The 26,906-nt window shown below is 39.9% G+C and overlaps 1 protein-coding gene across 2 annotated transcripts in view; it reads right to left on the bottom strand.

Moving 5' to 3' along the window:
* IL1RAPL1 (interleukin 1 receptor accessory protein like 1) overlaps positions 1–26,906 on the bottom strand; it is a 1,175,651-nt gene that overhangs the window by 436,498 nt on the left and 712,247 nt on the right. Inside the window, exons 1-2 of one of the 2 annotated variants that reach the window (XM_039511397.1) lie at positions 20,031–20,168; positions 1,246–1,432 (exon numbers count right to left, since the gene is read on the bottom strand). In XM_039511397.1, coding sequence (XP_039367331.1) covers positions 1,246–1,416 — 171 coding nt within the window. In that variant the 5' untranslated portion in view covers positions 1,417–1,432; positions 20,031–20,168. Of the gene's footprint in view, positions 1–1,245; positions 1,433–20,030; positions 20,169–26,906 lie in introns of those variants that run through there. The other variant, XM_039511406.1, reaches the window with a different exon arrangement.

Genomic DNA, 26,906 nt, shown 5'->3' with positions numbered 1-26,906 from the left:
AGCAAGGGAAAATAATTTTTGACATTTTAAATCCTTAGATAAATACTCTATTACGTATTTTAAATCTTAAATAGCATATTTCAGATGAAGCTACTAGTTGGGCTACATAATTATTACCCTACATTTTCAGAGGCAGTGGCTCAGCCAGAATCCTTCTAGATCATAATTCTTTATAATCACTGGACAATACAATGTTATGTACTCTATTTACAAGTACTCATAGTGAGGCTAGGTACATCTGTGTGTTTTTATAATTAGAAAGCATAGTGAAATACGTTTCAACTGGAAAATTATTCCTGTGTACACAAACTTATTTCAGATTTACTTATGAGATAAGAACTATTTTGGTTTATCCAGTAACTAGAGTACATTAAAGAATAGATCCTACAAGGTGCAAAGTGCCTTCCGCAACGTGTTGAGCACCCTCAGTTCCAACTGCAGTCAATGGGAGCTCGCAGAACCCGGGCCTAAATACTCTCCAGAAAAGCAAATTAATGCACAATGTTGAAATAAAGTTATCAATAAACCATAGAGAAATATGGAAACTTTAAGTGAAACCTAATTTTCTATCTGGGACATTGTTGTTTCCCTTTTCTTCCCGTAATTGTGCAAACAATGGGCAGATCACATGCCTTAAACATGGGTTTTTATTCTTGGAGAGATTTGACATTTTAATGTTATTGAAAACATAGGATTCTTGTTGAATTGTATGAGATACAATTTAAATTGTGCACGCAGGTAAAAAATGCGCACAGCTTCTTCAAATGATGTTTTCTCTTCATATCTTTGAGTGAATTTCATGTTTGGAAATTGAGGGTTCTACTAGCACAAGCTTGAATCTGGCATAGTGCAGACAATTGCTGTGTCTGCTTCCACACCCAGCTTTACCAACGTGTATCATACCAGACCACCCTGGTAACATTTTCAGTTGAAAGAGGACCACCAATTATTTGGTTGTTTTGTGATACAGCTAGATGGGAATAGGAAGATTCCAAATAAGGAGTTTTCAACATTACCTAAGAAAGCATTTGAAACCTTGTCTCCACAGCTAAAAAGCTAGTACATTAAAACACTTTACCATCTAGTTCCTTTTTCATCCTATCCCTCCTTGTCTTATTATTAATGCATCTTAAATCCATCCAAGCTGTATATCATGTCCAGATAAAATGCTGAGATTATTGAAAATGCAGCAGAACTTGACATAATATTTTGTTGAAGGCAACAGACGTTTTCTGTATTCCTTACCTTATACCACAGGATTTCAGGCTCTCTATAGGGAATTAAAAAATCCTCTATGTCAGGGCATGAGATTTCCTTGCTTTTGCTAAGTTCAGCTTTTTCAAAGTACTTCATCTTTGAATTGTAGCAGAGTCCAGTGTCATTTTCACCCACTGTCAGCGAGATGGATACTTTCATACAGTAAGTAGAGTTTCTGTAATATAACACAAATAAAAATAATGGCTCCACTGTGAAAAATAAATTCCAGTCACATAATTGTTTTTGATACAGTTATATCATTGGAGGCAAGAGAGAGAAATCAAACTATTCTTGCTTTATGTATTGTGTGTGTAGTCCTTAGTTATTCAGGATAGGATCTTCTCTTTCCAATCCCTACCTCAACCACTAGATTTTAATGTAATGACAATAACTGGCCTGAATTCATGAACGAACCCTTTCCTTTCCTTTCTTCTGAATTCCCTTGCCTCCATCATTATAGTCCATACTGTTTATTGGCGGGCAACTTCCTCCTAAGTAAAGGCCAAGAAAAGCTTCATGCACTAACCAGCAAAGCACCATAATCATCCTTCTGCCAAACACTATTACAACAGCTCTCTGGGGTGAACAAATCAGTTTACTGCACATCAGCCTAGTGTCAAATTGGAACTTCCGGCATCACACCATGAACTGGAGTGTCAGCCCCCCTGATTCATCAAATGTAAGCAGGTTTTCAAGTGAAGCAGTAATTAAAAATATAGTTTTAAACATCATTTGATTAAAAATCAGCCTTGTGGTCTTTCACCCCATAGAAAACAGTTTAATCTCAGTGTATTTTAAACTAGAGGACTACCAGTTTGTTTACCTTAGCCTCTCATCCCCATATTCCCAGGACAAAATGTTACCCCTGCATTATCCTCAGCTTTCATTAGCTTGGGCTCTGCCCTGCAACTTATTACTTTCCTTTGGTGGCCATATGTTGACGTGCCAGACACCCAGAGACTGGGGAACATTGTTCTGCTTTCCTCATTTCACTATGTACTTTAATTAGTCTCAAAGACAAAATGACTTGAAAGGATTTATTTTTTTCATTTTGGGTTTCCAGATGGGCAGGATGAGAATGTCTAAGGTTGAGTACTCTCTAGGAGTATACTGTGACAGTGCAAGCATCTTCCCCTACTGTTCTTTAAATGCATTTGACCCCTAATCTGCTGAAAGTGGCTCCTGCTGAGAGCAGTAAGACATTTTTCCTTTACTTATTTTCACTCTCAGACTCTGTGAGATGACTGCTGATTTACAAGAGACTAGTGTGTATCTAGCATTGCAGACTCTCAAAGATAGCTGCATTTTCAGATTGCCTTTAGATGGCTTAATATCTGTTTACTCTCTCTGTTTATCAGGAAATGATTAAAAGGCTAAAAGTAAGGGAAATAGCATACAAAGAACACCACAGCCTCATTTCTAGAAGAAAATGTAAACCTCAAAGGCACTATTTATTAATTACTAATAAGAATATCATTTCTGGAAGTGCAGTACTTCTGTCAATGATCTTAAATCATGCATGTCTTTCCTGGGCAGGAAAGGCAACAAATATAAAATATCTTCCCCAGAATGGAGTCAACTTGCACTCCCATCCTTGGAGCTATCTGATACTTCCTGTTTATACTTGTAAGTGGAGTTGGTAAAACTACTGTATCCATAGCAAACAATTTAATTATTGAATATAGATCATTCCTAAATCACAAATTGTCCTAAGTTGTGACCTAAGTCTGGCGATATTGGCATTTTTTTTTCTTTTCTATGATTGGATGACCTAACCTTTGTCAGAAGAAGGGGGCCAAAGCAATTCACCGGCGGATGGCTTTTCTCACTGCCACTGTGGGAGTATGCTACTGGGAGACAGGTAGAAGGAGATAAGCAGACCTGGGGAATTTAATTAGTACATTTTAAATTTTCTTCTTTCTTCATGTCTCCACAAGGGAATATTATGTTGCATATATCACCCCATGATTTGAAAATTCCTTCCTAACAGAGACAGAAGGGAAAATCACTTAACCTGTAATTCTGCTTCTCTAAAGATACCAGCTAGGCAGGACTCTGACTCTTGGTTCACATCTCTCTGGAACACATCATCCTGTCTAAGAGTTATTTTTTTCCTTCCAAGATAGGCCTGATCAAGAGCCCTGTCCTGCTGAGCATATGCCAACATCGGAACAATCCAGCTGGTTCCCTTCTGACTCTGGTCAGTATAGGAAATGGTATCTCTAAGCTTAAACCAGTGCAACTGCCCTAGCCAGTTAGGGTTGGGTACTCTTTCTGGTCTATGTTCACAATAACCTGGTTTGCTACAGATCACACTTTTTTTCATTATTTTCTCTAAGGTTCCTTTTGATGCAAGTCTGAGGTTTCATCCTCCCAACTAGTCATTTCCGTGGCTCCCAGCAGAAAGCACCATGGGGACTGTCATGTCAGCTAAAGTCTGGACTTTTAAACTCCTTTCATGATATTCTGGGCAGAAAATGCAATGAAGACGACCTCTACATTTTATGATCCTGTTTAGGATGTATCCTAGTCTGTGTGTATCTGGTTTGAGGAGAGATGTGGCACCTCAGTGACTCAAAGTTTAGTGCATAAGCACTTCAGATGAAACTGAGTCCATTGGCTCAGATAGCAGATAGGGTTCCAAAGTGCTGATGCAGTTATGAAGTGCCAAGCTCAGAGTCCAAGGTGCTGACATGTCCAAGCTGGGACACTTAGACAACTGGATTCTATGATGTAGGGTCCCTCAAAAGCACTTTCTACTGGGAGTTCGAAGCAGCATAAAAGCTTTAGCTTCCTTCACATGACATGAAGAACAGGAGTACTTGTGGCACCTTAGAGACTAACACATTTATTTCAGCATGAGCTTTCGTGAGCTACAGCTCACTTCTTCGGATGCATTTCCCTATATGTCTTTTCCACCGTGAGCCTGAATAGTAACAGCACTGACAAGGGGGCTCATATGGCACTCTGCCAGGAGCCCAGGTTGCATCCAGGCCGGTCTGGCTGTAAGGAACTGTAGTAGAAAACAGAACAAAATAAAATTATGTGAGCCAAAGAAAACCAGGTTACAGGACTCAGAGAACCAGAAAAAGATGAAAAATCAGTCAGTCCCTAATGGCCTGAGGCAGTTAGATCTGCAAGGCAGCAACTCCAGTGGGGAGGTGGTTTGTTGGCTGACGGCAGCTAGACTAGAAGTAGGTGGAGCCCATGAGCTAAGAAAATGTGTATCACGTAGCAGAACCTTCAAGTTAGCCTACACATGCCTCAGAGGGTCAAGAATCTTAGAACTAGGAGATTTTCACTGGAGGTACTAGAGCAAACAGAATCCTGTATCACTGGTAACTTTAGAGAAAGTTTATATTCCACTAGAGACCAGATTGTATTTTTTCTAATAGAACAGTTATTGTATTTACTTTTGTTTTTCATTCTTCACAAGGTAACTGCATTTTGTGCAACTTCTGTATTCAGCAATAAAAGAATGAGTTTCTACTGTTTCAGCTAAAGCACTAAATTCTGTAATGCAAACCAGTCACAGACTGACACATCACTGTTCCCCTCTGGTGTTCTCTGGAGAGTTTTGCATGGACTTGTTTTAAGCCATGAGGACACATTTTCAGCCTCATAACTAAATACATGAAAATACAACCTATAAGATTAGTATAATATTACTATACCAACAATTACTATAACAACAATGCTCAATGCATCATGAGCCTTCCGAAGACACCCGGCATGACAAACTTTGCATTGGATACCACACAATCATTTTATAAGGATCAATATGTGAGTGCAGGGTGTTCCCCCCGAGATACAGAGCGCCACAATCACATTTGTGGCCCAGCTACCAGACGGGGATGAAAACCGGACACTGGGCTGGAGTGGGTTACAGATATAACTGCACAGTCCTATTTGCAAAGGCTGCATATCTTTATCTTTCTCATTCATCTCCATGGCAAGTCTCTGGTAAGGGGCTTAGGGAACTATGTTAACTGTCATTCCATATATAACAATATTTTATAAAGCCTTTTTGGGGCAGAAACTATATCTAGTTCTATATTTGTACAGCTCATAGCCCAGCAAGACAAATATGCTGATCAGCTCATCTGTCTGCTACTGTTAAATAAATGTTAAAGAAAAATATCTAGCAAATATATTGATTCATTTTCCCAGGCTGTATTTTCTGCCATCTATAGCTATTCAGTAGAATTACCGTGTTCAGTCCTAGTTGCAAAGGGAGCAGACACACACCCTTGTCCAACTCACTGCAATAGCACTAGACTTCTGGCCACACATTTTGGGAACACTGTCAATGACTGTGTTAATCTTCCCACCCCATATTCCACTCCAGCTTTAACTGCACTTTTGTGGCACTCTTTTTTGTGCCTTTGCTGCTTTACTACTTCATCCTTTTTCCATCGGTGTTGTTTAATTTCCTTAGATATACACCCAGCAGTGTGCAGAGAGAACAATAAATACCAAAGGCTTGTTCATACAGGCCACGATCACAAAAGGATTTCCACAAACCATCCACTCATTCTCTATCATTTAGAGCCCATAACATCTTGACTGTTAATTGCTGCCTGAGTCATCTAAATGTTTCTTGGTCAGGATATGTATAGCACATTGCATGTGCTACATTACCTCTAAATTTTGACCCTGACGTGAGTGTGATAGAGAAGGAAAGGGACATGGAGGTGGGGTGAAGGAGGAGGGGAGGAGGACACTAGGGCTGTATGTGAGCTCTGGATGGAGACCTGGGAGAACAGGTAACTGTGCATGTGTGGGTGAAGGGAGGAACACGGGATACTGGAAGGCAGGAGGGAACACCGGGAAAAGTTGTTTAAGATAGGAGGTGTCTGGATGGGAATAAACAGAGTAGAGAAAACCTGTGCTTTTATGAATCATGGGTACAGTCATAGTTCAAACGCCATCTCCTGAGAATAGCACAGGACCCACCACCATGTCCTCACCATTTCTGCTTTGTTTGGGATTTTGGATGTGGTGGTGGTTTTATTTTTTTGCTATTCTGCTCCTCTGCTTAAACCTCTCTCCTTCCCTTCTAGCTCCCAAGCTCTCAAGGTGCATTCCTGATGGTTATGCATTCATACCTAGTGTGACTAGGCAGATATATACAAATTCACACAAGTAGTTGTAATTTTCTCTTTCCACAACCACCTTGTGTGAATGTTCACAGAGAGCAAATACAAGAGATAATGAATAGTGTTAAACAGAATTTGCAATATGTTTGTGAATAACTTTCTCCACTACTTGCCCATTTTTACCCATGACATCTATAGGTCATATTTCATATCATAATATCTGGATGCACAACATGGATAGAAGCGTAATGCTTTTCAGGTCACAATATTTCTCTTGTATCTGAAGCAGATGTACAGGTTTAGATTTTAGCTTTCACCAGCAAGATTCCAGTGTTTGGAAGTGAGGAGCTTGTCATAAGACTTTTTAGTAGAATGCTCTGTTGTCATATCATGTGATTGTTTTGTGGCGATCTAACGCTGGGAAATGAAATCTAGATGGAGCTACTATAAGGTGGGTGCAAAACAGGTTGGAAAACCATTCCCAGAAAGTCGTTATCAGTGGTTCACAGTCATGATGGAAGTCAAGTGGGGTCCCACAGGAATCAGTTCTGTTCAATATCTTCATCGATGATTTAGATAACTGCATAGAGAGAGTACACTTATAAAGTTTGCAGATGATACCAAGCTGTGAGGGGTTGCAAGTGCTTTAGAGGATAGGATTAAAATTCAAAATGATCTGGACAAACTGGAGAAATGGTCTGAAGTAAATAGGATGAAATTCAATAAGGACAAATGCAAAGTAATCCACTTAGGAAAGAACAATCAGTTGCACACACACAAAATGGGAAATGACTGCCTAGGAAGAAGGACTGCAGAAAGGAATTTGAGGGTCATATTGGACAAGCAGCTAAATATGAGTCAACAGTGTAACGCAGTTGCAAAAAAGCGATCTTTCTGGGACGTATTAGCAAGAGTGTTGTAAGCAAGACACGAGAAGTAATTCTTCTGCTTTACTCTATATTGATTAGGCCTCAATTGGAGCATTGTGTCCAGGTCTGGGTGCCACATTTCAGGAAAGATGTGGACAAATTGGAGAAAGTCCAAAGAAGAGCAACAAAAATGACTAAAGGTATAGAAAACATGACCTATGAGGGAAGATTGAAAAAATTGGGTTTGTTTAGTCTGGAAAGGAGAAGACTGAGAGGGGACATGATAGCAGTTTTCACGTACATAGAAGGTTGTTACAAGGAGGAGGGAGAAAATTGTTTTTCTTAACCTTTGAGGATAGGCCAAGAAGCAATGGGCTTAAATTGCAGCAAGGGAGGTTTAGGTGGGACATTAGGAAAAACTTCCTCTTAGGGTGGTTAAGCACTGGAATAAATTGCCTAGGGAGGTTGTGGAATTTCCATCATTGGAGATTTTTAAGAGCAGGTTAGACATATATCTTGGTCTGGATAATACCTAGTCCTTCGATGAGTGCAAGGGACTGGACTAGATGACCTCTCAAGGTCCCTTCCAGTCCTATGATTGTCTCACAAAGACTCTGTAACTCTGCCCATTAAAAAAAGAAAGACGATAAATAAATATTGCAATGACTGAATGGGCAGCCTCTGTCATATTCCCAAATGGTGTGTGGACAAAACCCTGGGGGTGACATTGATCTAGGTAATTAAATTCAGTAACTTAAAGTGAACTGTCAAATGTGCCTTGTTTTCTGACAATATGATTGATATAATTTCCAGCATGTGGTTTGGAACAGATAAGCACATTCAGGGCACAGGTTGCATCCTTCTTTCGTAGAAAGTGCTTGGCATATTGTGGACATTGCAAGAAATAAGAAATAATATGATTTTCTGTTAAATTAAATGTTAACAGGATAGATAGAATTTGAAATATCACAGAATAAAGGGAAACTTCTCAAGACTGCTAGGCCTAAACATTTAAACTACCTTGTCAATATTTATAGTTGACAGTATCTGAAGGATTCAAACCAGGATATTTTTTTCTTAAGACATTTGCAGTATAGCATTCCAAAATAATCACAGACACTATGCTTTTTACACTGTCATCTGCACACGTTTTTTCCCCCCATTGTGACATTATATCTAGGGCGGGGAATACACACAAAGTTCACTAATATTTGTGTGAGGTTTTAAAATAAGTTCACTGACTGCATTTGAAGCCCTTTTGTGGCACACCCTCAGCTAATGTAAATAGTCATAGTTTCCCTGATTTCAATGAAGTTAGAACAATTTACACCATCTGAGGGGCTGTCCCCTAGTGTTTACTTTCTGTGAATAGTCTAACTAATGAGTTTATTGGCTGGAATGTTTACCATAACCTAAACATTTAAGCAAGTATTTCCAGAAAGCAAAGACTTATACTCACCCAGTCATAAAATGATGTGTCCAATGAAAGCATTTTTGAAATGCTGACATTCAAAAAATGAACGATTTATTGCAAATCATCCAACCTCTAATATGGTGCTCTTTGCTTTGAGTTTTGTTTTTAAGGTGCTTGCTACAAAAAGTAAACAAAAAAATGGGGTAATATGGTAAAGCACTGTTCTCTAAGAATTTTCAACAAATGTTAATAAATTATAAATTCTCAGTGTCCTCTAAAGCAGTTTACGGAATCTTCCAGAGTTACTGGTTTCAACTCAGTGACTGTATTGTTCATACTATGATGTTAGTATAGGATAGAGTAAAATCTATCATCTATTTACTTTGTCCTTATTTTAGTATTAGAGTACTCCCCCAGGATTTAAAATAGAAACAAAAAGCACCTTTTATTCCATCAAAGCAAAAATAAACTGATTGATTTGATCTGCCTTCCTTAGACCATGTTTTCTTCCTTCACTTGTTTTTTTGTGAAAAACATAGTGATTTATGTGGGCAATGAGGTGCAAAGGCATATTTTAATATTAAAAGACATGGTTCTCTGCCAGTTTGCTCCACCAAAATTAATGGAGTTGCCTCAGCACAAAACTGGAGAAACAGGCCAAGAGTGTCTATTAGCAACAGTCAAGGAGTAGTTGCAGAACTACTAACTGTGGTATGTATCCTATCACTTAAGTCAGCTTCTGTACCAGATAACTGGAGAATAGCTAATGTGATACCAATTTTTAAAAAAAGGCTTCAGAGGCAATCCTGGCAATTGCCTAACTTCAGTACCAGGCAAATTGGTTGAAACTATAGTAAATAACTGAATTATTAGACACCTAAATGAACATGATTTGTTGGGGAAGAGTCAGCATGGCTTTTGTGAAGGGCAATCGTGCAGCACCAATGTATTAGAATTCTTTGAGGGGGCCAACAAATATCTGGTCAAGGATGATCTAGTAGATATAATGTATTTGGACCTTCAGAAAGCCTTTGACAAGGTTCCTCCCTAAAGGGTCTTAAAGTAAGCTCTCATGGGATAAGAGGGAAGATCCTCTCATGCACCCTCTCTCTGCTTAAAAGATAGGAAACAACGGGTAGGAATAAATGGCCAGTTTTCAGAATGGAGAAAGGTAAATAGTGATGTCCTCAGGGGTCTGTACTGGGACCAGTACTGTTCAACATATTCATAAAAGGATCTTGGAAAAGGCGCAAACAGTGAGGTGTCAAATTTTGGTAATAATACAAAATTACCCAAGATAGTTAAATCCAAAGCAGATAGTGAAGAATTACAAAGCAATCTGACAAAACTGGGTGACTGGGCATCAAAATAGCATATGAAATTCATTGTTCATAAATGCAAAGGAATGCATATTGGAAAACCTAATCCCAACAATATATGCCAAATGATGGGGTCTAAATTAGCTGTTACCACTCAAGAAAGAGAGCTTGTAGTTATTGTGGATAGTTCTCTGAAAACATCTGCTCAATGTGCAGTGGCAGTAAAAAAAACTAACAATGTTTGGAATCATTAGGAAAGGGATAGCTAACAAGACCATAAATATCATAATGCTACTATAGAAATCCATGGTACACCCACACCATGAATATTCTGTGCAGTTCTGGTCATCCCTTCTCAAAAAAGATATATTAGAAATTAAAAAGGTACAGAGAAGGTCAACAAAATGATTAAGGGTATGGAACAGCTTCCCTATGAGGAAAGATTAAAAGGACTGGGACTGTACAGCTAGGAAAAGAGATGACTAAGGGGGAGATTATAGAGATCTATAAATCATGAACGGTATGGAGAAAGTGAATAGGGAAATGTTATTTACCCCTTCACATAATATAAGAACCAGGAGTCACCCACTGAAATTAATGGGCAGCAGATTGAAAACAAACAAAAGGAAGTACTTCTTCACACAATGTACAAGAAGCCTGTGGAACTCATAGCAGGGGATGTTGTGAAGGTCAAAACTATAATTGTGTTAAAAAAAGAACTAGAAACATTCATGGAGGATAGATCCATCAATGCTTATTAGCCAAGATGTTGGGCTAAATGGACCATTGGTTTGACCCACTATGGTCATTCTTATGTTCTTATAGTTGTAGTGCTTTGCTAATGCTTCTATTCCTTGGCTTCTTGGTTGGGTATTTCTTTTTCCTATAAGTAAGCACTGGAATTTGGTAGGGCCTTACAGCATTTTAGAGCAGACTATGGTGATGGTTTCTTTTTGACATGTAGTATAGGAAGTTTTTCTGTCTGTCTTGAGAAGAAACTGGTCGAACCAGGATTCATGGGTGGGAGTTCTTGTGCCTTTTACCTATCCCGAGGGTATAGTCCAGGCAACATGTCTGGGTCCCTGCCAGTGGTAAACATAACATGGAGAGTTTAGACAGGAAGCTTGGGATTGTCATATCAAAGAAGCTGTCTCCATTGCTAGTGAAATTTCCCAAGATTATGAGTTTTGTCTGAATCATCAATATGTCAGAAACTGTAGCCACTATTAGTTTGTCTAGGAAGACTTGGATATCTTTAGACAAACATATTAGCCGGTTGCCCAAGTTAGGCTGGTCTCTCAGCTCAAAGGATTGTAGTACAGTAATGCTACTTTTAATTAGAGTTGGCTGGAATTTTTCTGAAGCAAAATATTTTGCCAAATCTATTACATACACAACAAAACTTTCATTGAAATATAGGCAGTTTTCCTTTTGAAACCTGTCAGCATTTCAGGATCCACAGGTCCAGCAGGGAGCTCATCAGTCCATCCAGAGTCCTGGCTGGAGTTGGGACTCTCATGGCTGGAGCCAGGACTCTGGGGATGCCAGAACTAGTGCTCTGCGGGCTGGCAGGGTTTCCATTCTACGGCAGTAGCACTGGGAGTCCCAGCTGGAGGTGGGATTCTCAGGGCTGGGAGGATCTGCGGCAGGGAGTCTGCCAGGACTCTAAGGGCTGGGCCACCACCCTGCTGTGGTTAAACCGACAAGAGAGTGTCACTTTCAAATCATTTATTTTGGGAATACCATGTTTCAGTGTTTCAAAAAAAAAAAATGGGTTTGTGTGTGGTGGGGGAGAATCTTCAGTTCACGAGAAATTTGATTTAGATTTGCTTTCATTCCAGTTCAGAATAAAAATCAAATTGCAAAATTCCAAAATATCTTGTGACATGAAACCCTCAAGTTTCAACCAGCTCTACTTTTAATCCCTGATTTTTCCAACTAGAGGTTGGATTGGAAGCACACAAGGAGCCTGGAGATGTATCTAACTGCCATAAAGTGGAATCTAGTTAGAGTACTGCATGCTAGGACCCAAGCTTTCATGAATAGACACAGACTGTATTGCAGTATTCTATGCAATACCTCTTAAATATAAAATCATCAAGATATTTAGAGGAGTGAAAACTTTAAGTGAAAGATAGTAAAGCTCAGGAGTCAGCTAGTGTTTCTTCATTCATTTAAGACCAGCTTACCTCTGTCTTTTTGACATTTTAATTTCCTTGTGTTTCTCTTACAGTTTTGAATATATGAAGCCACAAAACTAACATCTTTAAGGCACTATAAAAAGACACTACCCATTAGTATGATAGAGAAGCTGTAACAATGACACATACCTTCTGTAGCAAGAAATTGAGACTGAAAACCAACAATAATAGTAAATAAAACAAAGCACTTGGAGTATCTTTATACACAAATCTAGTGTATTTATTTCCACCACAGCAGAGTTGCCTACGTACCAAGTAGAAGCAAAAGGAACAGGAAGGTATTACCCCTCCATGGACATAAATTCTGTCACAGGATTGTGGCATTTAATCAAACAAGCTGTCAATTACAGTACTGTGAGAAAAAAAAAGTGGTCTGAGTGGTAGGCTATAAAGAAACATTGCCGACTAGAGCATTTTTTATAAATAGTTATTAGTGGAGATCTATGCAAGTTTTCCATGAAATAGTGGAAATACAACACTAAACAGAGTTTACCAGGTTGGTTTAACTAACCTGTTTTAACTCATGAGCTAAATAGGTAACCCCCCAGGACAACAATAAATGGAGAGCAACATCACCTGATCAAAAGAGACAGAGAGAAATACATAGAGGATAGTTTCATAAAATGTTTCCATTTTGTTTTGCTTTTATTTGGTTATGTGCTGTATTCTGGCCCACTGAATCTCTCTCTGATCGGTTGGACACTGTGCCTAAAACATTATTGCTTAAATTTAAAATTTTGCACTTATACCCTAGGCAACCTACTCTGGTTGAATATGGGGCATTTATATTACTTGTTAACTTTAGAAAGGGTTGGAGGCAACATTTTTAGCATTGTAATAGGTTAAATAAAAGGATGAAATCATCTCAGGTATTTCCAAACATTGAAGTGTTAAGAGATTACATAAAGATTCTGTATTTGGCCTAAATCCAGATGACTTGATGACTCAGGAATATCTAGCCTGTTTACACGAATCTTATCAATTTCCACAACCATATTTCTGGAAATGATGTTACAACATGGGTGAACAGTAGCTCGCTGTTGCTATTCCACTCCCAGAAATACAACCTTTAGAGACAAAGTTTAAAAAATGATGTGAAAGGAAATTTTTCCTCCCTCAGTGTTTTCACGGGAAAAGTGGATTTTTCTAGAAGTCACAGACATCTGAGTGGGGAACTTCTAGGCATTACCCACATCTGGATGGATTTGATAGGATATTTCAATTCTTGACCATCTCTATTTTTACTATTAAGGTCAATTGTTATTACACAAACTGTAAAATGGCACTAGACAAAATCCATCCAGAAATGTTAAGTCTACACAATGCAGAAATACTCTTCCCTCAGGAAGTCTTTTGGTGTAAGAGATATAAGTAGTATAATTTGGTTTATAACATTGTTATAACACATAGTGTTTAATAAAAGAAGGACCATTATAAGCAATTTTCCTCCTGTTAATTGATGCCTCTAATACATGTAATTGCAGGGGGAATTCAGGGTTTGTGGCCACAAAACTGGTAGAAATCTCAGTGTCTTTGTCAATATTTTACCATTACTAATATAATAGAGGTTCAACCAAGCTATTAACTTTTTATGTTTATAAATAGAAGAAAGAGCAATTACTATGAATTAACCTTATTTCATTACAGACACATATGGATAATGAAGATGATCATCTAAAATGTTTTCAGCTGATAATTCATGAATACCAGGTTTTGTTCCAATGCTTATTACTAACTAGGATTATTTATTGGATGCTGTGAAAGGCTAACACTTACATCTAAAGCATTAAGAGCACTGTTCATTTAAACTCAGCTAAATACAATGGTAGCGTTATTAATATTAACAAAACAATGCTAGTAATTGTCATCTGCCTGTAATTAAAATAAATAGCTAACACTGCCAGAACTTGAAACCCTTATGGAACTAACTATTAAGCTTAATACAGAAGACAGGAGGTATATAACATCTATTGATCTACAGATTTATACTGTAGCAGTCTGGAGCCTAAGGGGCAGAGAGATCCAGAAAATCAAGGATCTTTTTATGAAACATTTCCTCTTTTCCAATAACCTCTACAGAAACAACAAAGAGTGCAGTGGCACTTTAAAGATTAACAGATTTATTTGGGCTTAAGCTTTTTTGGGTAAAACCCCCACTTCTTCAGATGCACCTGGTGGGTTTTTTACCCACAAAAGCTTATGCCCGAATAAATCTGTTAGTCTTTAAGGTGCCACCACACTCCTTGTTGTTTTTGTGGATACAGACTAATATAGCTACCCCTGATACCTGATCTTAAACTCTAGACACCTTACTTTGTTAGCACCCAAAGCAGTCATAATTCAGCTTTAAGGGGCTTGCTTAGGAAAATTGTCAGTGGGTAACCTGTCGAGAATAAACCTCTCAACTGATTATTATTTTTATAATGGCCTTACAGATTTTTATTTCTTCCTTTGCCCCCCTCACATAATGATGGAACCTAATTGGTGTGCTGGTCAGCTTTGCTCCTCATCTTAACTTCTGAAGATGGCCCAAGTCAGAGTCTAGTGTTGAAAAATGCAGAATCCATTTAGATTATGTTCTAGTGCCTCAGGTGCAGCTGTTGTTCTTTTTATTAAAGTACTGAAAGTATATGCAATGCAGTAATGAGAAGGAACAGGCAACAGTACTTTAAGACAAAAAATGCATCTAAAATCCCATTGTTTTTGAAACAGGTAAGTGGAGGAGGAGGAGGAAGGGGGAAGAAAGAAAAAGCACACACAGAGTACATGTGAATGAGAAGGGAAGGTGAAAGAGAATGTGTGTGCGTGCCCTCTTGTTATAAGAACACAGAAAGGTTCGATCTGATGGCTCTGAAGTAGGGGAGCCAGAGAGATTGAAGGAAACACTGCTTTTCTCCTCTTCTGTGAGCACCACGTTGTGGCTATGCCCTATTTCCATAACAGTGTGCACAAGTCCCACAAGATATTTGTTTTAATTAGCACATTCATATTAATCACACCAGAAGTACTGAGCTATTTTATTGTATGCTTCATTTCTCAGAAGTGGTAACTTTAAAGCTCTCTCCTCTCCTAAAATAATAGGTACACACAGTGTAATCCTGAACTCCCCCTTGTCCTCATCAGTATCAACTGAAGAGGATGTCAGGTTTATACAATGTAGTCCCTCACTGATTGTAATATTTGCTGATAGGCAAGGAGCACCTATGCCTTGCTCCAACTTCCACTCTTAAAGTGCTTGTGTTTAAAGAAGCTACAGATTTGGAATTTTTATTGATGCTGTGATACAAAGAATTACCTTTAGAAAGCAGACATTTTCCCTTTATACGACTCAAAAGTAATCATTAAGGCTTCCCTTGTGAGTAAATCAGTAAGATTTTTTTCTTGTATTACACAGCACTCTCTTGCTCTCTGACTCATTAAAAGTCTGATTCAAACTCATTCTTTTTGAAGGCACTAGATTCAAGACAACATTGTTTCCCACATTTTCATAAAATTTCAATTCCTCAAAAAAAAAAAAGAAAGAAAGAAATGCTAAAGTATACTATGAAAACACACCACATTGGGAAGATCTTCAAATGTCATTTACCCCAATGCTCAAATGATTAAAATAAAGTGGAATTCCATCATTTCTCCACAAAACTTTTTAGCAGAAGTTAGGGTTTAGTAATAAAAAATTCAAAGCAAATTTCCCAGTACACGCAATTTTTGTAACCTCTCGTATGGGTTCACTGGGGACTCAGATATAAATAGAACTGAATCTGTTGGAGCACGTGTATGAGATTGGAAGTAACATGCACACATAGTATTATTGTACACAGACATATTGTGCAGAAAGATACGATTACTGAAAGCAATTTGCTATTAAAAAAGGATTTTAATGGAAAGCTGCTCTTGGGAATTACACTTACATCTGGGACATTTGCAAAAGCACCACAGCTAACTTTAACTACAGCATCAGTCAAGAAGCTAAGACACTATGCATAGTCTGCATGGTGAGTGAAAGTATGGAATTACAGCCACTTGTAACTGGCCTGAATTTCACCCTAGTATGTTCATAGTGCCCAAATGTGTAAAATACAGAGTTCAGTAATTTGACAATGTTCAGTCACAAGAACATTTCACCAAAGGTCCCTGTGACAGAGAAATCACCACAGAAGAAAAGCAGGCTCAGGGAGGCAGAAAAAGGTTAAACCAGAAAGATATCCTAATACCACCAAATCCCTTCCCTAAGGAAGTTCCACATGGATTCCTCAGATAGAGGAGGAGAAGGAGAAACCCAGTGGCAGGATGTACAATGTGGAGTTGGTTCCCTCCATCCTTCTACCAACTACACCACAGAGATAGAAACATTAACCCTTTAATACCTTAGGGTAAAACTCCTCTTTAAAGACAACCTCCTCTGGTCTCAGGAGAAGAAATCAGTGCCTGCTTTCTGCTGGGAGAAACCTTTTTTTTCCACTTGAGTGAGATCAAAGGACTGCAAATTTAAAACCTCACTTATATCGCATGCTGGCAGAAATGTAGTGCTGCAGTCTCAAATATCAATACCAGTTTCTGGGGAGTTTATTATTTATCTTCTACTTTCCCATTATGAGTGGCTGGTGCTCATATCACTTTGCTTCCCTAGTAACCAGGATGGAGCTAAAGCGGGAATACTGTTTTAATGGTTTAAATAGAAAGGAAACAGACAGAGCAAACATGAATTGGCAGAGGATCTGACCGAAGCCAGATGGCCATAAAAAATGGTCTCTATTGCCTGAGCAAAGCAGTTCAAGCCAGAGTGCCTATGCAAAAATGGGTTCTTATGAAGGAGTATTTACTACCTGGTTTGTTACATACAGAGGTACTGGAACAACTGTACAACTGGGACATCCCATACAGTGATTCAATCTACTTTTTATATAACTTAAATGAAAACACTCATTTTGGAAATAAAGTAGTTTGCTGAGTGGCCTCTCTGTCTCCTTCCAGTCCACATGCTGAAGCAATATGAGTATAAACAATAGTTCCCAACCTACAGGTGAAGTGTGAAAGTTTCTGTACCTTTGTGTCATACGCTAAACTAGCTTCTTTTGTTAAACAGTTGGTACAATACATCAAGCAAATTACCAATTGTTATATCATCAGTGGAGAGGGGATACATTAATATTTTGACCTAATTAGAACAATTTGTACTTCTCTGCATAGGGTGATACTGTAATGGAACATGAGAGACCAAAAAGTATCTCTTAGAGTTGTCAATGGAGGACAGTATTTATTTTGAATATTCAAAAATATGGATATAAAGAAGATGCCTATGGAATCCTTCCCATACCTCTTTCTGAAACATAAAATTGGAGGAGAGTGAAGATGTTAGGCCTCCTCCCAAATATTTCAAAAGAAAAAAAAAATCAAGCAGGCCACCTCAGGTTCTACGTAGTATCCAGATGCCACCACTCTAAACCCCAGGAAGTTTGTGATTGCCCTCACAGCTGCTCTGAGACCACTTTAAAATGAATATATAACCTATCCTTAGTGATGCTTATGACCTATTGTTTGATATATTCAACACGTTTTTAGACACTCATTTTCCTAGACTGATTTGGCAATTCACAGGCCAGTTATTCTCTTCCTTTGGAAGTAGGACTAGAGAGGGGGAAATCAATCCCTCTTGGATGGTATGAAGCCCTACAAATAAAATTAAAAACTGCTCTGCATTTCCTGTGTACATCTAGGACTGGAAGTGGAAATACCAGAGTCCTGTGAAAACACTTGTTTTGTGGTAGTCCCTTCCCTAATGGCAAATTAGAAACTACTGGGGGGATGGAGAAGACAGGGAAATAAATAACCCTGATATAATGAGGTTTACACTCTGAGTTTTTATAATAATGGAAAAATCCTGAAGTTCTTAATAGAGATTTTACACAAGTAAAATACATATAAGAATTCCAGCATTTGACTCAATAAATTTTATAATTTTTGTGTGTCTTCCATCCAAGGATCTCAAAGTACCTCCCAATAGTTAATACATTTAACCTCACAATATTCTCTTTGAGATGTTATTTTATCCCCATGTTGCTTATTGGGGACAGGAAAGTTAAGTGAATGTCCCAAGATCTCACCCAAGATGCCATTCTTCTTACATGAACATTCTAAATGATATATTACAGATGTGCCTGAAGATGTTGTAAATTTTAAAATATGTCAGAGCTAGGAATAGAGTATTGTTGAAAAAGAAATTCCAGCTAAATTAGGATACCAACACAAGCAAATTACTGCTTTCCATATTTTGTGGTATGACCCAATCAGAAAGTGACATGTTTGAGAAGTCAGACTAGTCTGTAACTACATGCATATGAAATTGCATTCTTTGTCTCTCCCTCTGCAAACAAGTCGGAGATGTAAAATAAATAGGCTGTAGGATCTTCAGCTGCCCCAGTGAGCAGAGCAGCATGAGTGTGAAGCACAGAAGGGTGCTGGAAACCATGATGACATCTTTTCATTCCTTAGCTTGGTTATCAACACCTTGCTACTGTTTATAATCCTCAGAAGGTTGACTCATCCAGTGTGTCTGGAAATGAAAATCCAAATCCATGTAGATTGTGAACAGCAGTAATAAGAATGGAGAAGGCATACCTAAGTGGACAGGTTCAAGTGATTTTACCTAACTAGGGCTGTACAAAACATGTCCATTTCTTGAGCTTTGACAAACATACCAGTGGGTTAGCTTTTCACATTCTAATCTCACATTCTTAGCTTTTCACATCCTAAAATACACCATGTGGTAAATACAGAAAAACTCATACTGTTACTGCCTAGGCACAGTGTTATTAAGCATTGGCTTAAAACCTAGTCACAAGATTGTATAATAAAAATAAGTGAATAAAGAACTACGCTGCCCAAAAGCATTTACAATCTCAGTGAGTGTGAAGCTTAATCTAGTCTATCCTTTACTTGCCACCCTACTAATGTACTTCAGTCAGAAATCCCTTGACAAAGCGAGACTGAAAGCATAAGAGCTTGTACATTTTATATTCATTAAACATTTTGATATATTTTTATTTATTGTGTTCCCATTCTGCTTTGTTTTAAATGTCTGGACACTAAGAACAATTTATACTATATGCCTCTCTTTTTTTTTAAAAAAATCTCTTGCCATATTTATTTAGCTAAAAGCATCCTATTCCTGACACTGCCCTGATCAGTCTAAAAATGGCAGTGTAATACCAGCAGAGGAGATACTACTTTTTGGTCCTTTCTGCCATCTCTGATGGCTTTTTATATAAAAGTTAAAGATCTGCTGGAAATTTTTTTAAGAGATTAGAGAATAATATTTGTGGCCTGCCAAGATTCACTATTCTTAGGTATCCAGTTTGTAGAATAATGGCAGACTAAAAACCCAAGAAACCCCCTACTTCAAGACCTTTTCCATGGGGTTAGCTTTATTTAAATAACAGAAGATACAACTAGAGCTGGGTGAATCATTCAGTTCACTGGCAGTTTCAAAAAAAAAAAAAAGTCATTTTTGGTTAACCCCACACCAAATATTTTCAACATTTCCTTTTGCTTTTGAGCATTTTTAAAAAAATAAGAATAAAAATAGAGATAATTTCAAATAAAAAAGGTCTATGAATCAAAAAGCAAAATGTTTCATTTTGGAATTTGTTTTTTTCCCCATCAAAACAATTTGCCAATATTAACAAAAATTTTCAAAAATGTTAGGTTGACTCAAACCTGCATTTTTTCACCAAAGAGGTTTCAGTTAAAAGATTCTGCCCAGCTCTAGAAATAACCTCAGCCCAATAAACTCAAAATACAAATTATCTGAAGCTTTCCCATCTTCTACCATTTAGTAGACCTTCCTGGATATTATTCACAGTCCTCACACTCACTTCTCCCACAGCTTCTTAGCTCTCCCCTCTTGAGTCTTCTTCCAAGCCAGCTCTGCCTCTCACAGTTGTCTGCCTCTCAGGCCTTCTGCTGGACTAGTGTGGAACACCAACTCCCAGGTCTTTCCTGGCACCTGAGTCTCTCCCTAATAAAGGTCAGCTGCTTGTATTTAGAGCAGGCACCATTTGTAAGCTTCAGTCATGTGACTCCCCCTCCCCCCACAGAGGGTATATCTACACTGCAATAAAATGCCCCTGGCATGGCTGTGGTTAGGCACTGGTCAGCTGACTCAGGCTAACAGCACTTAGTTTGTGAGGTTATAAAATTGCTGTGTAGGTATTCAGGCTCAAGCTGGAATTCAGGGTCTGAGACCCTCGGCTCTAGTCTGAGCCCTAAAGTCTACATTGCTATTTTTAGAAGGATGTGTCTGTCTTTATTTCTCCTTTTTTGGGGGGGGAGGAGGGTGTTATTTGTTTATTTTAAAATCAGGCTTATGGTGAGAAATTAGCTTCAACCACAGTTATGGAGCAACTACCACTACTCCATAATATCAAAGTTATCTGTGTAACTTCTCTCTTTTTTAGTCTTTCTGGAAGAGACAAATAACTATAATATATTTCCTTTTCCAATTACTGAAAGAGAAAAGGGCAACATAACACTGAGATCTTAACTGATGATGCAGATTGTAGTATGCCAATTAAAATATGTACTGAGGGCTTTGTTGAGCTGGATTTATGGATGCCATATTCAAAGTTTTAGAGGGGAAATGTATACAACACTTTTTCTGAATTATAAGCATGTTTTGTTGGTCAGACTTCATGAATGAAATCTTAACCACGTTGAAATCAGTGGCAAAGCTCCCATTGACTTCAGTAGGGCCAGGTTCATCCTACATATGGGCATGATTAGGGGTAGAGATGGCATTCTCTCATTTCTTATTATGAAACCATATGCCTGAAAATAACATTTGATTCTCACAAATTCATCTACTCCTACTTTTAAGACCCACATGAAGTTATAATCCTCCTTTGGTTCCACCATAAAAATTTCCACAGTAGCCCAATTGTGATGTCTCATAATAATAATGAAACAGCAGTTGGAACAGTTGAATTCTTAAACAAAGATCATATTCTCATGCAAATTAAACAAACATAAAGGACAAGAGGACAGAAATATGGAATTCTGAGTACATGCTATTTTGTATGTGTTTATACTTTGCATACATATATATGAAGTATATGCAGACTTGTTTCTAAATAAAATATTTTGTCTAGTTTTTAACTGAGAATTGTGGATGAGTGTCGGAAAGGGGATCCATAGCCACAAAGGGGTTGCTTGCATAACTGATTCAGGTTTAGGAATAAAGAACAGAACTCAGAAGTATTTTCAGATATATTGTAATGTAAAAGGAAGCCTCTGTTTTAACGTGTGAGATATTTTATACAGAACAATATTATCCTGAGAATGATTCAGCATGACAGCAATCAGACAGAGAGCTAAGCAATCCAATCTATTCCTATGGAAAGAAAATAGTTTTAAAACCAAAGTAATCTTCACATGATAATAAATGCTCACAGAAAAACAGAGCATGAAATACATTTTCTTGTTTTGATATATGTTCTTTCTCTCTGTAAATATTTCTGAATGAATAATAATGATTGCTCTGCTACACTTTAAAGTTGGGCAGGAGGGAACACAGAAGTTCATTTTATTTTGCTGTTCCTTTTACAACTGAGGGTTGCAACTAGTATCAACCATGGGAAGAGGAAGAGAAACATAAATATTGGATTCTTCCTGGTTCCTGCAGCTTCTCCCTGCAAAATACCCAGATAAGCCAAACTACCTGGTAGTGACTTATTTCCTGAAGATGCTACTTCTGGAAGGTGAGCCTTCTGAGACATACTTCTCGCATGAGTAATTCTACTGTAATTTGTGGAAGAAGGGCCATTTCCCAAGTTCATACTGTTAGCTGATACTGTATCATGAGTAGCAAAATATCCACCACCTATATCATTGTACTCAAAATTTTCCGGAGATTGTTAAAACCATCTGTAGAATTCAGAATATTGAGTAACAACATGTGCTAACTAGGGAGAGCCAGAGTCATTAAAAACTTCACCTGGCTTCACACCACAGTGTTCTGCTTGAGGCTATACAAATCCATTAAAATCCATTTTCCAAACACCTTACCTTTTCAGAAATTTGACCCAAAGGTACCACAGAATAACTCATTGCTTTACCCAGAGAAACTATGTAGTAATGATTATCTTCCTTTCCAGTCACCTTCACTCTTTTAAGCTTCTGAGCTCTTCTTAAGGCAGAAACTCCGCATCCTGATCTCCAAAAGCCAGTGCAGATTCACTTTTAATTACATTTCATTGCTAAAGTTTCCTTCTCAGCAGGGTCCAGGCTTTTGGCAGTTCAGCTGACATTACTATATTCTACTTTGACTCCTGTGAGTGACTCCAGGCTTCATCTCATGTCTCATCTATGCTCTGCCTGGAACAGTGTTCCTGATTCTGTAAATCCTGCAGCCACACCCACCTCCTCTAAACCCCTCATAAAAATGACCTCTTTCCATTAGTTGCCTCTCTGTGATTCTCTCAAGCAATGTTTCTCAAGGCTGCTATAAAATAAAAAAGTAAGAGTAGAAAAGCAGGATGGAAGAGAGGAAATGAGGGAAACAATACAGGTTAAGGAGTACCGGAAGATAAAAGTGGAACCAGCAAGGGTAAAATAAAAGAGTCAAGAACAGATATCCGTAACACTTCTCCAGAGTTATGGCAGGGAGCTAGGGAGTCAGTGGATTTATTAAGAGCGAAGCTTCACTGAGGACTCATCTTTTTTTCTGATGGAGTGCTCTCTGTAAAGATCTGTCCTAGTCATAGACCTGGGTTTCTAGTTAATTCAGAGATGTCTTCATGATGATTTATATACATGTACATATTTTATCTTCCAGGATATTCTGAGTCTGGCCAGGTACTGCAGAGAATAATGGATTGTTGCTGGGGGTTTTTAAAACAAGCCAGATGTTTTATTGTATTCCAGAATGTCTAGCTTTAGTGACAAGGTGGGTGAGGTGATATCTTTTATTGGACCAACTTATAACCCATTGATTAAGGCAGTCATGTGGGATGCAGGAGACACTCCTGCCTCGTAGGTGAGTGCCGTATCAGATTATTGGAATTCTGGGTCTTTCTCAGTCTCGGCTATTGAAGCTGTTCCACTTTGTATAAACCTTTTTGAAGGAATGACTTGAACTTGTGTCTCCATCATCCCAGGCAAGTCTCTAACCATTAGGATATAAAGCCATTCTTCCTTTCTGGCCCAATGACTATTGAAGTATTTTATTCAAAATGGAACAGCTTCAACAGAACAGATTGACAGAATATCACCTTATAGCCTGGTGATCAGGTCACTCACTTTGGAGGGGTTACTCAAGTCCCTGCTCCAGAATAGGAATCTTAACCTTTGTCTCCGACATCCCCAGTAAATACCCTAATCACTGGCTAAACATGAGAAAGGAGGCACCCTCCAAAAAGATCCGGCATTTTTTGGCATTTTTTGCCATATAAATTATTACTTGGAAATAATTTCACCTTGTTCTAGTTATGTGTCTTGGTATTTTGGTATATATTTATATAGCATACTGTAGATGGTTATATTTGTCCCCTACTGTATTGATACATATAACAGTGCTGATTCTGGCTACCAAATCAGTTTGTGATTTTATGCCATACCAGACACAAGTGTGTCTTTTCAAAGGTCATCAGACAGCTTGCCACAGGAAGAACGGCCTTTTATGGATTCTTTGTGGCTCGTATGTAGATCATCAGTTCCATCCACAGTGTGGGGTGGAGCAGCCTACAGCACATGCTACACTGCATACTTGCTGTGGTACTGGCACCCTTCATCACTGGAGTGGATTTTATTCCTTTGGCTACTGTACAATTTTACAGTACATGTTGAGCTGAGTTGTTAGAGTTTGGTCTATAGAACTAATAATCTAGTATATTTGGCAAAATTGAAAGGTGTTAGTGGGACTAATAACCCCAAAATACATGTCATCCCACATCTGTTCAGCAGCAACTCACCTGTTATTGGGGAAGCACTACAGACTACTCTATAATTAAAGGGACTAAACAGGGCCCTACCAAATTCACGGTTCACTTGGGTCAATTTCATGGCCACAGGGTCTTAAAATTGGTCAATTTCACAATTTCAGATGTCTACATCTGAAATTTCATGGTAACGGTGGGGTCCCAAAGCTGTTGTAGGTGGGTTGCAGGCAGGGCTGGCTCTAGGTTTTTTGCCACCCCAAGCAAAAAAAAAAAATTGGCCGCCCTCCACCCCAGCCCTGAGCTCCTCCCGCACACCCCTGCCGTCCCAGCTCTGGGCCTCCCCCGACCTGCACCCCCCTGCTGCCCCAGCCCTGGGCTCTCCCCCACAACCTGCATCCCCTGCCACCCCAGCCCTGGGCTCTCCTCCCCCCCGTGCTGCCCCAGCTCTGGGATCCTCCTTTCCCCCTCACCAGGGCCCCCCCACCCACACACCCCCTGCCGCCCCAGCCTTGGGCTCTGCCCCTCCACCCGCCCCCTGCCGCCCCATCCCTGGGCTCTCCTCCCCTCACCTGCACCTTCCTTCCGCCCCAGCCCTGGGTCACTGGTAACTTGCTCCCAGGGCAGGTCATTCTGCAGGAATTTTGGATGTGCACAGAACAGACAGGACTGGTTCCCATATGTTTACGGAACTGCAGTAAAGTGGAACAATTTTCTGCTCGTGTGATTGGAGGATATCTGGATGCATATTATAAGACTGTCCTCCATAAATGAGGAAAAGTTGAGGTGCCTTTATTATTCTTTTGTTCCACTCTTTCTTTCTATGGGGAATTTGCCAATGCAATATCACTGTCTTCCTTTTAAACAAATAAAACTATAAAAAAAAAAAGGCAATTACTGTTGAAAATAGCAATTCCAGTCCTAAAAACCACCGGGAACATATTTCTTGCTCTATTTTATCCTACTTTTTCTACAGCAAATTACAGTGGATCCGAATATTTGATTTGGGAGAAATGAAGTAACAGCTGCCCAACTTCAGCTTGAGCACTCCTGAATTTTGAGGTGTTCAAATCTGGAAGGCAGGTGCTAGATTCCCTTTCTGAATATTAGCTAAATCTGGAAAGGAAAAAGTCAATTTCTGCATCCATGGCTCAGAGGTGGAAATCCTCCTACGTGCCTGGTATTGTATCTAAAGCTGCCCAGGTCCAGTAAAGCCTCCCCTCCCTTACTTTTCATTTTAAATTCTAGTGGGATCCACATACCTCCCTTGCTAGGCTTCAGATAGAGAGGGGCACTGTCCATTTAGTCCACCAAATTCCTTCTTTGGGGGCTGCAAGGTGAAGTCACACCAGTATCCCTAATCCGGTCTGGGGATGTCTTCTGAAGGGGACATCTGGGCCAAAGCCTTCTACTCCTTGGGCACACTCGTTCCCCATTCCCAGTGCCATCCCGCTCTAGCAGTGAGCTCTTCATTCACAGCAAGCTGCAGCATGAGGTTTCATACTACCTCCCCTTCCCTTTCCTGTTGATAGCGGCCAAGGGAATGCAGTTCTTTCCCTGCTCCAGGGCTGGCTCTATAGGCAGGGAGCTAACCAAGGAACTACAGCTCCCAGGGCCCCCTGTTGGTTCTTAGCTCCCAGGCTGGAACCCTGCCAGCTGCTGCCCCTGCAAATGGGCTGCCCCAAGCAGCTGCTTGCTTTGCCTAGAGCCGCCCCTGGTTGCAGGGTTGCCATACTCACTTCTGTACTGCCTTCAGAACTCAGCTCTGAAGGGAGCAGGTGTGGAGTTTCCTTCAGCTGGAGGAGGCTCCCATCTCACCAGTACTGCTGGGAATACCCCAGCCAGGGGCTCCTAGCTGATAGTCAGGGTCAGTGGTGGATTAACGTATGGGCCGATTTGAAAAATGGGTGCCCCAGATCTGGCAGGAGTTGCGAGGGGCAGCAGCCCTGAGCTCGGGCACCCTGAGCCCCAGCTGGAGCCATGGGGCAGGAGGAAGCCTGGAGCTCAGGCAGGAGCTTCGGGGAGTGAAAGCCCCGAGTCCCGGCTTGAGCCACGGGGGGGGATAGCCTCCAGCCCAGTTGCCCTGAGCTCCTAGCAGGAGCTGCAGGGGGTGGAAGGAGCCCTGGGAGGAGGGAGGGAAGAGCAGAAGCCCTGGAGATCAAGCACCCAGAGCCTGGGTAGGAGCTGACGGGGGGTGAGGGGGTGGTGTGTGGGTGACAGCAACCCTGAATCTCGGGCATCCCAAGCCCGGGGGGGCTGCCCTGAGCTGGGCAGGAGCTAGCGGCGGGTGGAAGCCCCATGAAAGAGCTGCAGGGGGAGGGTGGAAGCTCTGGAACTAGGATGCCCTGAGCCACAGGAGGAGCCATGGGAAGCAGCAGGCACAAGCCTGGGTGCCCCAAGCCCCGGCCAGAGCCATGGGGGGTGGCAGCCCGGAGCACAGCTCTGGGATTGCTGCGGTGCAGAAGGTGGTACCACCTTCACTTCTACACTGCCTGTGGAGGCGGGTCTGATCTCCAAGATAACAGCCATGCAGGGGAAAGACAAATCCTGTTCCTCTCCAGCCCGACTGTTTTCGGGGAGATCAGATTTTACAGGGAAGGGCTTATTTCACAGTCTGTCACATGTTTTTCACAGCTGTTAAAGTGGTAGGGCCTTAATTATAAAAAACTTCTTGAAGCTTCTTTTTTTTTTTTTTTGGAGAGAGAGAGAGAGAGGCTCTAGGACCTCGATTGTTTGCAGAAGTCCTTTGAAATTTGGCAAAGAGGAAGCCCTCTGCTAGAGAAGTGCCTTTTCTTTGTAACATGAAATTCCATTCAGGTT

The sequence above is a fragment of the Mauremys reevesii genome, linkage group 1 (genome assembly GCF_016161935.1).
Source record: "Mauremys reevesii isolate NIE-2019 linkage group 1, ASM1616193v1, whole genome shotgun sequence".
Lineage (NCBI taxonomy): Eukaryota > Metazoa > Chordata > Testudines > Geoemydidae > Mauremys > Mauremys reevesii.
This window is presented reverse-complemented; position numbering and strand designations above follow the sequence as displayed.